The sequence below is a fragment of the Lepidochelys kempii genome, chromosome 9 (assembly GCF_965140285.1).
Source record: "Lepidochelys kempii isolate rLepKem1 chromosome 9, rLepKem1.hap1, whole genome shotgun sequence".
Classification (NCBI taxonomy): domain Eukaryota; kingdom Metazoa; phylum Chordata; order Testudines; family Cheloniidae; genus Lepidochelys; species Lepidochelys kempii.
In genome coordinates, this window is record NC_136388.1 from 59058086 (window position 1) to 59071248 (window position 13163).

At 50.7% G+C, this 13163-nt stretch overlaps 1 protein-coding gene across 6 annotated transcripts in view; it reads left to right on the plus strand.

Annotated features, from left to right (window-relative positions):
- The window catches only part of PHKA1 (phosphorylase kinase regulatory subunit alpha 1), a 73251-nt gene that overhangs the window by 26794 nt on the left and 33294 nt on the right, over positions 1-13163 (plus strand). For all 6 annotated transcript variants that reach the window (XM_073360593.2, XM_073360595.2, XM_073360594.2 and 3 more), the window contains exons 11-16: positions 6-101; positions 2373-2480; positions 3575-3653; positions 4685-4819; positions 8460-8569; positions 10684-10828. In XM_073360593.2, coding sequence (XP_073216694.1) covers positions 6-101; positions 2373-2480; positions 3575-3653; positions 4685-4819; positions 8460-8569; positions 10684-10828 — 673 coding nt within the window. The remainder of the gene's footprint in view (positions 1-5; positions 102-2372; positions 2481-3574; positions 3654-4684; positions 4820-8459; positions 8570-10683; positions 10829-13163) is intronic.

Consider the following 13163-nt stretch of genomic DNA (forward strand, 5'->3'; position numbering starts at 1 on the left):
CTCAGGTCCAGGAGTACAGGGAGGCCCTTGAAGGCGTGCTCATCAAGGGGAAGAATGGAGTTTGCATGGTACCGGAGCTGTACAGTGTCCCTCCCAATAAGGTGAGTGTAGCAGGGCAGCCTCCATCTTGAGCACTTCCCTAACGGCAGGCTGTGGCATGACACACCTGCCTCCATTTCCCCTTTGCAGTCATGTGAAGAGCCACAGTCTGCAGATCCCTCATTGTAAAAGGCAGCTTCTCCCCAAACACGGTCACAGCACAGCAGCTCTTCAATCCCATGCTGAGATCGTCCACCCGAGTCATTAACTGCTCGGTCCCAAGACTATTCCCCTGTCCTGGGGACCCACTCTCCAGGCCTCCACCTGAGAGTTCCCAGACCTGCTGCTCTCCCATGAGCCATGAAGCCTTGCTCTCCCTTGAAGCCTTGGGGCTCAGCCTTTTCCTGTAGCCCCAAGTCAGGTTTCCTGTGAGAGGGGTTCCACTGCCCCAGGGCTTCTCACCGGGGTGCCCCACTCTGCTCAGGGGAACCTCCCTCAAGGGCCAACCCCTTGCTGCTGGGCTCCTCCCATTCAGGTCTTCTGCCAAAAGGCGCCCTGCAGTGTAAGTCTCCTAGGCCTCCCCATCTGTGAGGCCATCTCTGCTCCTGGGATCCACCCTCCTGAATTAACCCCTTGCTTCTGGGCCCAGCTTGCACTGACCAAGCTGGCTCTGCCACAAGCTCTCTGGCCCCCTGGTACAGTCCCCCAGCTCTAGCCAGTGCTCCTGACAGTTTTCTTCCGGCGGGTATCCTGCAGCTCTTTCCCTCAGGCAACTCCCTATTCCTTCTGCCAGTTGCCTGGCTTCAGGTATCTCCGACTTGCCCAGTCTTGTTTTTATTTTGCTCTGTGTATGTGGCCAAGGTGCCTTCTGTTAAGCCCCGTTGGGCATCAGCTGCCCTGTCACAGTCACTGGGCCCTGCTCCCTCTTAAATGAGCCAGTGGCTAACGGGGGGGGCTGCACCTTATGCCCAGGGCCCAGGCTCTTGCTTAAAACATTAGAGGTAGCAGGAATCAAAAGGGATCCAATCTCCCTTCCCCGCCTCATGCTCTTGCTGCCACCCCATAGATGCTCCCTCTACCAGTGCCCAAAGTGGGGAGGGCGGTTGATGACAGCTGTTATCCAAGACACCTGTGCATCGCTGTCCCCCTGCCTGGCCAGGGGCAATGTGGGGTGAAGCTGGGCACCTCTGCTGTAGGCTCAGAACAGCTGTGGTTGATTCCTGCAGGAATCCACCTGCTGTCTTTCCCCTCCCCCTTCTGCATGGGCTGGGTGGGGTGAGCGTGGCTCGCTGAGTCTCGTCTCCAGCGTGCTCTGTTCCTGGTCAGGGCTAAGACTGGGCAGAGGCTGGAGGTTGCTGTGACCCCTGCCCTGTGGGTTGAGGGCATGCTAGTTCTCTGGGTTAATGCTGTCCCCTTTCCAACCAGTGTGTGAGGCACTTGAGGGGGAGGGGCTGTGTGCTCCCTTCCATCTGAGGTCAAAACAGCTGGCTCCAACACCCCTCAATCCCAGGTCTGCTCTCCTCAGGATGGAGTGGGTACATCTGCGCTGCAGCTGAGCATGAATCTGTCTACCTGGCCTGGCAGGCTCGCCCCCAGCTGCAGTGTGGATGCAGCTAGCATGTCCAGCTGGGAAGCACAACTCCTTCCACCTCCATGCCCTTCAGCTCATTGCAGCGCTCATGGTATGCACGCCACTAGTTCCAAGGGACGTCGCTTGCTGCTGAGACACCTGCCCTACCAGGCAGTGCTTTAGCAGGGTGCTAAGCTCTGCTGGCTGCCCTTTGCCCCCCTCTGACAGTCTCTAGGTCTGGCTGCCTGACCCTGATGAACCAAATGTCTGAAAGCAGCCAGGGAGGAAGGGGCATGCAGGGGACAGCTATGATCTCCTGGGGGTGGGTACTTTAAAATATGTCAATTGCCTTTAAAGTCAGTATCCAGCTGCCAAGAGTGAGAAGATGCCACAGCCACACTGGGGATCCTCTGGTAGCCTAAGAACTCTGCTGTGCTAAACCAGGAAGATCCATAGGAATGTTGCTACAATGTTGTGTGGAAACTCTAGCTGCTTCCAAGAGATTTGCATTGGGAGGCCCTGAATGTGTGGTATTGGCCTCCCCTAGTTAACTGGGAGGGGGTGAGGGGTCTCCCATCAGAGCATGGGAGGGGAAGCTTGCCTGGGTAATACCCTACCCCGATAGGAGGGGGCCCCCCGGGCATGTGATGGCAGTACTGAAAATGTTCCCTGCTGGGTGGTGGGTTGGTGCCCTGCAGCATCTCCTAGGCTGTAGGCACTGTCGGTTGCCTGATCTCTCACTTTTTTTTTTTTTTCCTTCCAGGTGGATGAGGAGTATATGAATCCCCACACTGTCGACCGGGTCCCTATGGGCAAGCTGCCCCACATGTGGGGCCAGTCTCTCTACATCCTGGGGTGCCTGATGGCAGAGGTGAGATCACACCTGTCACTCTGGGCTGCCGGTTAGTCCAAGCTTAGCAGCTCTGATCTCTGAGGTATTTGTCTGCTCAGGAGTCAGTCTTCGTTCCTGTTGCATTAAACATTGAGGTGCTGGGCACTCTTGCCTCCATCATGGTCAGTGGGAGCTGGTAGAGCTTAGCACCAGGCCCGGCAGATCTTTAAATTTGCGAGAACTGCCCATAACTTCATGGAATCTGTGGCTTTTCCTTGTAGCGCCCTACTCCTAGGCTCTCTCTGCATCTGCGTCTGAGTAGCACTTGCCCACAAACACATGGGGCTGTTCTGTTGCCCACTTGCTTGCATTCTACCCAAGGCCTTTTTTTCATCTTTTCTTTTTCTGGTCACTGCACTCTGCCTGCGCCGCTTGCTGTCTGGTGCATTGGGTGAGCAGCCTTTTCTGAAATATGCTCATATGAGTGTCTGGAGGCTTGTCTAAGTAACATCATCTACCACATCATCCCCTCTGCAGTAAAACATCCCTCCACCAGGATAGCAAAATCTCCTGTCAGCATCCAGAGGCCGCTATTCAGCACAGCAGTGCTCTGTACTATGACCACTGCAGTTCATGGCTACTTCACTCATCTTCCAGGCCTGCTTTTATTACACTGTCTGGGTGAGCTCTCCTCCTGCTTCTTATGCTGCTAGCTTCCTCTGCACTGTTGTCTTCTACTTTTGGAAGAGCTGAGACCTGGAGACGGTGGGATTAAAGCATTAAATATTCTTTCTGGCCAGAGTGTGTTCATTACTGAGTCCCTCCGAGGAAGCAAAATAACTCTGGGTGAAGAAGAATCTGCCACTCCTGTCTCCGAATGGGCTCATCCATGAGTACCAGAAAGGGGAAGAGGTTTTTCCCAACTATCTTTTTCCAGTAGGCTTTAGAAGCCCATTGTAATGCTGATCGACTGAACCTGACAGATGGGGGTTCCCCACCTAATCCAGTCCTCAATGTGTGATTTGTGTTACTGATGTGTTCTGCTGCTAGGGTAATGTTAGCAGGGGTCTCTGTAAGCAGCTTGTCTTCTCTGTGAGGGCAATTCCTCTCTCTCTGGTTATTTCTTCACACAGGGATTTCTGGCTCCAGGTGAAATTGATCCCCTGAATCGCAGGTTTGCTACTGTCCCGAAGCCAGATGTGGTAGTCCAAGGTGAGCATGGCAGTCTGATGTTACAGGTTGCTGTAGGTATGCTACAGAAGAGGGGATGGATCTCCAGCTGCAAATGCAGTATGGCTTTCTGCCCACCAGCAGGGCTGGCAGCTTCACCGCACTGGATCTGGTAACTGACTTGATTTGGCAGATGTTTATTTGTGTCTGGTAATGGGTGGTGCAGCTGGTCGTCCTTTCAGGAGGTTGAAAGCCTTCATACAGGTGGTGAGCGGTGCCATGAGGTGACGGCAAAAGTAACGTTTCCCCCTTACAGTTTCTCTGATCCTGTGAGATCACTCAAGCTAAGCAGGGTCCATTCAGATCAATACTTTATTGGAAGACCTCTCAGGTGTCGGTGTATCTGTTGTGGGGACTCTCCCCTCTGAGTCAGTGCTGAGCCAATGCCCCAGCCTGGTTTGCTGCTTGAGATGCTGTTCTTTTGGATGGCACTCTGAGAGTGAAGGGGCCGGGACTCTGATTTAAAGATTCCTTGTCTCCCTTCAGTTAAACAGCTGCTATGTTGTTCCACAGAGGTGGCTACATTTCAGCAGTGGCTGAAGTGACATGGGAGCTATATAAAGGAATCTGTTTAAGTATGTAAAGCTCTTAAGGGTCCTTCAGGATAGAAGGTGCTGTAGAAATTAAGTGCTCCCTTTAAGCCATGACCTCATGCCAGTGCCGTTGCTGACTCATATACTGATGAGTCTTGCTCTCACCTCTGTCACCTGCTAACCTGGACCTCTTGCCCAGACCACTGGGCAATGAAAGCTTCCACATGGCAATTGTTGCTGCCAGAGGGATGGCTCTCAGACCCCCACCCCTCGTGGTGGAGGGCCCAGCTTGTCCTCTAGGGTGGCAGGTTAGCTGGATGGGTGCTGATGCTAACGATGGGGGAACCCAAGCAGTCATTGCCAAGCAACTTGCATCCAGTCTCTGAGCAACCTCCACTGCCCAATGGCCATTCCCCTTTTTTTGAAGTTCCTGGCCCGAGATCTCCAGCTGCTGATACTACCCTCTCCACCCTCGCCCAGTGTGCATCCTAGCCGAGACAGACGGCATCAAGGCCATTCTGAAGAAGCAGGGCATCGAGGTGGAGACGGTGGCTGACGTGTACCCCATCAGAGTGCAGCCGGCCCGGATCCTCAGCCACATCTATGCCAGACTGGGTGAGTGGCCGGAGCTTTGCCAAGGCACCTGGGTCGGGGTGATAGAATATCTGGATGGGACAGGGAGAGGCAGCTTGGGAAACAACTCGATCCTCCCTGTGTCTGACTTTCCAATGTACTCTAATGGACAGTGGAGCAGTGGGTCTTGTGACACTGCCACGGCTGAAACACTGTCAGCTCCCACCCTTATTTCTTGTTGGAGAATGTCCTGAGGCTGCCAGTAACCCTTTCCTGACTGAACACAGGTGTGTGTTTTCTCAAACCGTGCCTGCACACCTTTTAACCCCACTTCTTTAGCAGGCAAAGGACTCTTGGGAGAACTCCCCACCCCGTTTCACCACCCATTCCTCAGAATCCCTCTTTCAACGTCAGTCTCCAACCTGCTGACTGTAAGCCCAGGCTGCAATCAATATGGCCATGTTGGTCAAGCTCACTTCCAAATCTAGATCTTGTTATAACAAGCTTCAGCAGAGCCGGAGATCGAAGTGAGATTTTTAACGAGAGGAAAACCATTTCCATCTCAGTGCAGAGCCTGCAGCCCAGGTGATGGGCTCCTGCACGCAGACCTCCAACTGGCTCCATACCCTCCGACTGTCCTGGCAGCTTTCATGGGGTGAAAATCTGACAAGGGGCATGGAGGGTGAAAGGTCAATTGGAGTCTGAATGCCCTTGCCATCTAGATAAGGCAGTGGTTCCCAACCAGAGGTACGTGTACCCTTGGGGATACGCAGAGCTCTGCCAGGAGGTACATAAATTCCTCTAGTTATTTGTCTAGTTTTACAACAGGCTACAGAAAAAAGCACTAGTGAAATCAGTACAAACTAACATTTAATAAGACAATGACTTGTTTATGCTGTTTTATATAGTTTACACTAAAATGTAAGTACAATATTTATATTCTGATTGATTTATTTTATTATTACATGGTAAAAATGGGAGTCAACAGTTTGTCAGTAACACCATGCTGAGACAGTTTTGTGTATTAGGTCTGATTTTTGTAAGCAAGTAGTTTTTAAGTGACATGAAACTTGGGGTACATAAGACAGACTCCTGGAAAGGGTACAGTCATCTGGAAAGGTTGAGACCCACTGAGGTAAGGGAACACTTCAAGAAGACAGGAGCCCTGTTGTCATTCCAAGCCCTTGACCTGTCCTCTCTCCTTAAGGCCAGTTGAATTCAGGCGAGGGAAGTCTGAATTAATGCTGACAGTCCTTCCCTCCCGCAACAAGCAAGCACGGAAACCTCTGTCACTCTTCAGCAGTCCCCTCTTGTGTTGCTTGCTTGATCTCTGGAAGGGAGCTGTTTTGCACCAGATGCTGAGTGTTGTCAAGGGATGGCCTGGGGACGGGAGACCTCTAAGTCCTATCCCAACCCCTGCTTTGTGTAGCTCCAGCCAGTGCTGCCCCTGAAAGCCGTGTGGAGCGCGTTGCTAGCACAGCCTTCAGCTTCCTGGAAATCTGCCTGTGATGGGTTCGGTCATAGAGACCCCCTTGGGATTGTCACCTGATGTGCTGAAATTACCTCTGAGCCCATTTTCCCTGCCATCTTGGGACTTCCAGAACCCTGTCTTGTTGAGCCATGCCCCCAAAGCTACAGACTAAACTGAGAACAGCTCAGCAGGTTACTTATCTCCAGCACCCAGACACTTAGTTCCCAATGGGATCCAAACCCCAAATAAATCCATTTTACTCTGTATAGAGCTTATACAGGGTAAACTCATAAATTGTCTGCCCTCTATAACACTGATAGAGAGAGGTGCATAGCTGGTTGCTCCCCCAGATATTAATCACTTACTCTGGGTTTATTAATAAAAAAGTCATTTTATTAAATATAAAAAGTAGGATTTAAGTGGTTTCAAGTAATAGAACAAAGTAAGTCACCAAGGAAAAACATGCAAGTCTAAGCCTAATACTTTAAGAATCTGTTTACAGGTAATATCTCACCCTCAGAGATGTTCCAATAAGCTTCTTTCACAGACTAGACTCCTTCCTAGTCTGGGCCCAATCCTTTCCCCTGGTACAGTCCTTGTTACTTCCAGCAGACATCTCCTGTGGTAAGCAGGGGTTTTCTCATGACAGGCAGCGTCTTTTGTCCTGTCCTGTTCTGCTCTGCTCTTCTCTTCTCTCCTCTTCCCCCCCCCTCCGGCCCCCCAACTTTTGGCACAAGGCAGGAATCTTTTGTCTCTGCTTTATCCCCACCCCTGCATCATCAATGAAAAAGTACAAGGATTAAGATGGATTCCAGTATCATGTGACATGATAGTCTCCATTCTTCCTGGGTTGGCCCACATGTATACAGGAAGGCGTGCAGGTAAATAAACCATTTACAACCAATTGTCCTAGTCAGTGGGAGCCATCAAGATTCTAAACCACCATTAATGGCCCACACTTTGCATGATTACAAAAGGACCTCCAGAGTTATACTCATATTTCTAGCTTCAGATACAAGAATGATACATGCAGACAAATAGGAGGAATATATTCAGTAGGTTATAACATTTGTCATGATACCTTACAAGAGACCTTTTGCATAAAGCATATTCCAGTTATATCATATTCACGCTCATAAGCATATTTCCATAAAATATATGGAGTGCAACATCACACTGCCTCCTTCTTCCATTTTGAGAGCACATCTTCATTTAAACAGTGAATAACTTCCCCACTGCATGTGTCTGCTCAGGGAGGTGGGAGCATGTCTCTGTACCCCACTGCCTGGGATTCACTGCATGCTGGTGAGGAAACCCTTATCCAGTGGTGCCAATATATTAACAAGGGGCTAGACAAACATTCTGGTACAAGCAGTGTGGGACCTAAGAGTTCAAAAGATCCCAGCACCGCTTGCGACGGGAGGCTGGACTCAGTGTAAGTAGGGAGCATATGGCAGTCCTAGCAGCTGGATTTCAATTAAGCTACAAATCCTCAGTTTCCCCTGCAAGGATAACAATGGAGCCTGATCCAGTGGAAGGGCTGTAAACGTTAACTCCTCTCCAGAGCAAGAAGCGTGTTGGAGCAGGGCATAATAATGAGTCCCTAGCTCTTATCTAGCACTCTTCATAGCAGTATTGTCCCAATTTTACAGATGGAGAAACAGGCATAGAGCAGCCAAGTGACTTGCCCAAGACCTTCCAACAGACCAGATGCAGGAATAGAACCCAAATCTCCAGAGTCCCAGTCTAGTGCTCAGATGGGCTATAATGCCTAAGGTGCAGCATAGAATCATAGAATATCAGGGTTGGAAGGGACCTCAGGAGGTCATCTAGTCCAAACCCCTGCTCAAAGCAGGACCAATCCCCAATTTTTGCCCCAGATCCCTAAATGGCCCCCTCAAGGATTGAACTCACAACCCTGGGTTTAGCAGGCCAATGCTCAAACCACTGAGCTATCCCTCCCCCCATAGCGCATAGCATAGCGCATCCAGAGTGGGGAGCTGACCTCTGACCGAAAATCTTGTCACTTTCGGACAAAGCATCACTATTGGAAACACTCTTGCTCCAGATGTGTCGTGGATCAAATGGGTTTCTTTGCGTGGGGACAGCCTTTGAGCCTGAGCCTGTTTGCCCAAATGTCCTGTCTTAGGTCTCCTCTTGGAGCATTTTAGTAACAGAGGCATTGACCTCTCCTCTTCTCACTTCTCACAGGTCGCAACAAGCAAATGAACCTGAGTGGACGACCCTTCCGTTACATGGGAGTCCTGGGCACATCCAAGCTCTATGACATCAGAAAGAACATCTTCACCTTTACACCCCAGGTAGGTGGCCATGCTGGGCAGTGTGGCAGCTGAGTGTGTGTCATGGTGGTAGATGTGTATTAACCATGCTGTGTCAGCGGTGCAGCTCCAACCAGGTAGGTGCATGGCCTTTAGGGCTTGAAGCACAAGCTTCTTTTTAAAGGATGCTGCAGACTGCTAAGTGTAGTTGTAGCCATGTGGAGCCCAGGATATTAGAAAGACAAGGTGTGGGAGGGAATGTCTTTTACTGGACCAGCTTCTGTTGGTGAGAGAGACACCGTTTCAAGCGACACAGAGCTCCTCTTCTTAGTCTCTCACCAACAGAGGCTGGTCCAGTAAAAGGCTGGTCCACCTACCTTGCCTCTCGAAGAGGCATGAAGTCAGAGTTGGGGCCTTCCCAGTCCACGGAAACCTGTCAGTTTCTCCATAGCAGGTGCTTCAATGCTGTTTTTTAAAGGAAGTGATCCATGGCAGCAGTCCAGCCCCTGTGTGGACCCTACCATAAAAGCAGTGTGTGCACAGCAATGGAAGGAAATGTCTCTTTGCTCAGCCAGTCCTGGGAACAGTCCTGGCTGCCCATGGTACCATATGATGCCATGGTGCTCAAGACTCTGCAGCTGGGCGTAGCAACAAAGCAGTTTGTGGAGAAAGCCTCACAAGAAGGGAAAGGGGAACAGCCAGCGCCTCCTGGTTGGGGAGGCACCAAGAGTGTGGGCAGGAAGTGCTCCTGTAAGCAATTCTTCCTTTTCTTTACAAACAGGGAAGCCCACTTGAGGCTGCTGTGAATAAGGAGAAATTAGGAAAAGCCGTAAAACCTGATTTTCTTTTTAAAAAAAACAAACAGACAAAAAACCCCAAAAAACCACTAAAATCTCTTGGTTTCCTCCTTTTTAAGAACACCAAGAGGGACTGGTAATACAGCAGGGAGATTTCCACCTTCTAGGTCCCTGGTTCCAGCCCAGGCTAGGGGTGCAACAATCAAAAGCCAGGGTGCATCACGCTGCCGCATGGCTTTGAGCAGGGGGTTGGACTAGATGACCTCCTGAGGTCCCTTCCAACCTTGATATTCTATGATTCTATGGCTCCTATGTGCAGAGAGTAGTTGAGCAATTAAAATCTCCTGCCAACTGGTCCCCAGGCTGGCAGGCATGGCAGAGAGCCTGAAGGCTGCGTGGGCACAGAGGCAGGTCATCCTCTTGCTGCAGCAGGTGACTTCCCTGCATCAGGCCTATGCACACTGGAGAGGCTGTGAAGCCTACACCATCTGCAGCTCTGTAGGCAAACAGAGGCTGTCAGCCCAGCCTAAAGTCCACAGGCTGTCAGGAGAACACAGAGCAGTCGGAGCTCCCGTCACCAAGATGATACAGCAGCCATGCTTGTGTCTCTTGGGCTAATGACTTGTGTATGGGTGGTAGGAGGGTAAATGAGGAGAGAAACAGACTATGTGGGAAATAAGTAACACCACCCCCTCCCCCCCGCTGCCCCCACGAGGGCATTTATCTAACAGTGATTGCTACAGAGCTGTTGAAATCTGGTCTGTCTCTGTATTGATGCGCTTTGTCACTATGGTAGCTGCTAGAAATGCACTGGAAGGGCACTTCCCCTCACAGCAGGATGCTGCTGAGCAGCGCCCATTGCTCTTCTCTCCAGAAGTGTCACTGCCATGGATTCTGATTAATTACTCTGTGGCAACCAGCAGGTTCCCATCGCTGTATGACAGCATTAGCATCTTCCCACACCTGCCTATCAGCTGGAGAGCTGGCAGCCGTGCCTAAAGCAGGAGTCTTGAATCTGGGGTTGTCAGTCTCCAGGCAGGTTATGTAGAAAGGATTTCCTAGCAGCCAGGAACTAGCTTCTCCCATACAGCCTCTGTGATTCTCCAGTATTGCCTGTCTTGCACTCATGCAGCCTACAGAACATGCCACCTGTAAGACCCCTAAATCCTGCAGATGCCCAGAACCAATCCATGGCAATGGACTGACCTGCTTGCTGTGACATTGCAGAAGCCCTTTCTAGTTTTGCTCTTTCGTCTTATGAATGGAACACTGCCCACCTCTCCCTGTGCTGCAGCAGCAGTCCGAGTCCTCGTGGCTTTCAGCCTCTCACGCTCACCTCTGCTCCTGCGTCCCCTGCAGTTCATCGATCAGCAGCAGTTCTACTTGGCCCTGGACAACAAGATGATCGTGGAGATGCTGCGGACAGACCTCTCCTACCTGTGCAGCTGCTGGAGGATGACTGGACGGCCGACAATCACCTTCCCCATCTCGCAAACCATGCTCGGTAAAGGGCCCTCTGGCCTGTCTCTTGACGGATATCCAGAAAGGCAAAGTCAATGCAGCCCTTAAACGTAGTGTAGCCTCTTAGCCCCAACCCCTAGAAGATGTGCACTAGGAAGTTCTGTGGAGCTGGTCCGAAGGTCCCAGCTGATCAATGGGAAGGCAGCAGACCTGTGCTGTCATGCTCTGACCTGTTGTAACAAAGCGGCCTTTGGCGGGACACTACTGAGAGTATCAATTCAGGACAAATTGCTTAGAGCATGGCAGTCACAGCCCAAGACTAGGGGTCCTTTACTACTAAGGCGCACTAAACCAGCCAAACAGAGAGAACTTCGGTTTTACCCCACTGGCTAACCAGAAGTCATACAAGCAATTCCCTCAGACACTCCAGTTTCTCAGGATCACCACCAGTGCCACTCCTTATAGAGATGAATGGTTATGAAAACCAATACCCCAGTAAACGAAGAAAAGTTCTCCCAATTCCAAAGGACCAAGCCCCAGACCCAGGTCAATATACCAGTCAGATCTTACCCACAAATCACGCTGTTGCCAATCCTTTAGAACAGGGGTGGGCAACCTGAGCGTGAGAAGGAGCCAGAATTTACCAATGAACATTGCCAAAGAGCCCCAGTAATACCTTGGCAGCCCCCCATCAACCCACCTCCCGCCCACCAGCTGCCCCGCCGCTTGGCGCCTTCCCCTCCCTCCCCACACATCCCAAACAGTGTGCAAGAGGCTCTGGAAGGGGGTGGGGGGAGGAGGGAGGGCACAGCAGGCTCAGGGGAGGGGGCGGGAAGGGGTGGAGTGGAGTGGGGGCAGGGCCTGTGGCAGAGCCAGGGGTTGAGCAAGGATCACCCCTCAGCACATTGGAAAGTTGGCGCCTGTAGCTCCAGCCCTGGAGTCGATGCCGATACAAGGAGCTGCATATAAGCTTCTAAAGAGCTGCATATGGCTCTGGAGCCACAGGTTGGCCACCCCTGCTTTAGAATCTAAAGGTTTATTCATAAAAAGAGAGAAATATAGATGAGAATTAAAATTGGTTAAATGGAATCAAATACATACAACAATTGCGAAGTTTTTAGTTCAGGCTTGTTTCAGGGTTGATGGGATTACTGCTAATTTTAAACCAATCGAGTCTCTGGAGTACAAACGTCCCAGCTTGGGTGGGTCATTCAGAGCTTCAGTTTCAAGCACAGTTCCTCCAGAGGTCAGAAGCAGGATTGAGGACAAAATTGGGAAGATGCAGCTGCCTTTTCTAGTCTCTTGCCATGGGCCCTGCGCTTCCTTTGTTCCAGACACAAGCTGCTCAGCACATGGCTTGGAAGCCTGAGAGTTCTCTCCTTAGGCATGTCCCTGCATGCCTTGCTGAGTCATAAGGTGTATCTGCCTTCTCTCAATGGGTCAGTTGTAGAGCTGATGGTTCTTAATGGGCCATCAAGCAGGCCAGGCAGTGCTGATGCCAAACTGTCTGGGGTATGACCCAGAAGCATAGCACAAGTTTGAAATACAGACAGACATATATATTACTCCTAATACAAAGGTGATACAAACATATAAACAAGATAATCATATTTGGCAAATTATAAAATTTTTGCAGATATCTTACATGGCATATCTGTCTGATTACAGACCTGGGGATTGCAGTGGATGAGAAGCTGGATTTGAGTCAGCAGTGTGCCCTTGTTGCCAAAAAGGTTAACGGTATATTGGGCTGTATTATTGGGAGCGTTGGCAGCAGATCAAGGGAAGTGATTATTCCCTTCTATTTGGCACTGGTGAGGCCACACCTGGAGTATTGGGTCCAGTTTTGGTCCCTCCACCTCAGAAGGGATGTGGACAAATTGGAGCGAGTCCAGGGGAGAGCAACGAAAATGGTTAGGGGGCCGGGGCACATGACTTAAGAGGAGAGGCTGAGGGCACTGGGATTGTTTAGTCTGCAGAAGAGAAGAATGAGGGGGATTTGATAGCAGCCTTCAACTACCTGAAGGGGGTTCCAAAGAGGATAGAGCTAAGCTGTTCTCAGTGGTGGCAGATGGCAGAACAAGGAGCAATAGTCTCAAGTTGCCGTGTGGGAGGTCTAGGTTGGATATTAGGAAACACTATTTCACTAGGAGGGTGGTGAAGCACTGGAATGGGTTACCTAGGGAGGAGGTGGAATGTCCATTCTTAACAGTTTTTAAGGCCCAGCTTGACAAAGCCCTGGCTGGGATGATTTAGGTGGTGTTGGTCCTGCTTTGAGCAGGGGATCTCGGACTAGATGACCTCCTGAGGTCTCTTCCAACCCTAATATTCTATGATTACTTCATGGGCGTTGCCCCAGGAGCCAACATTTGAAACAG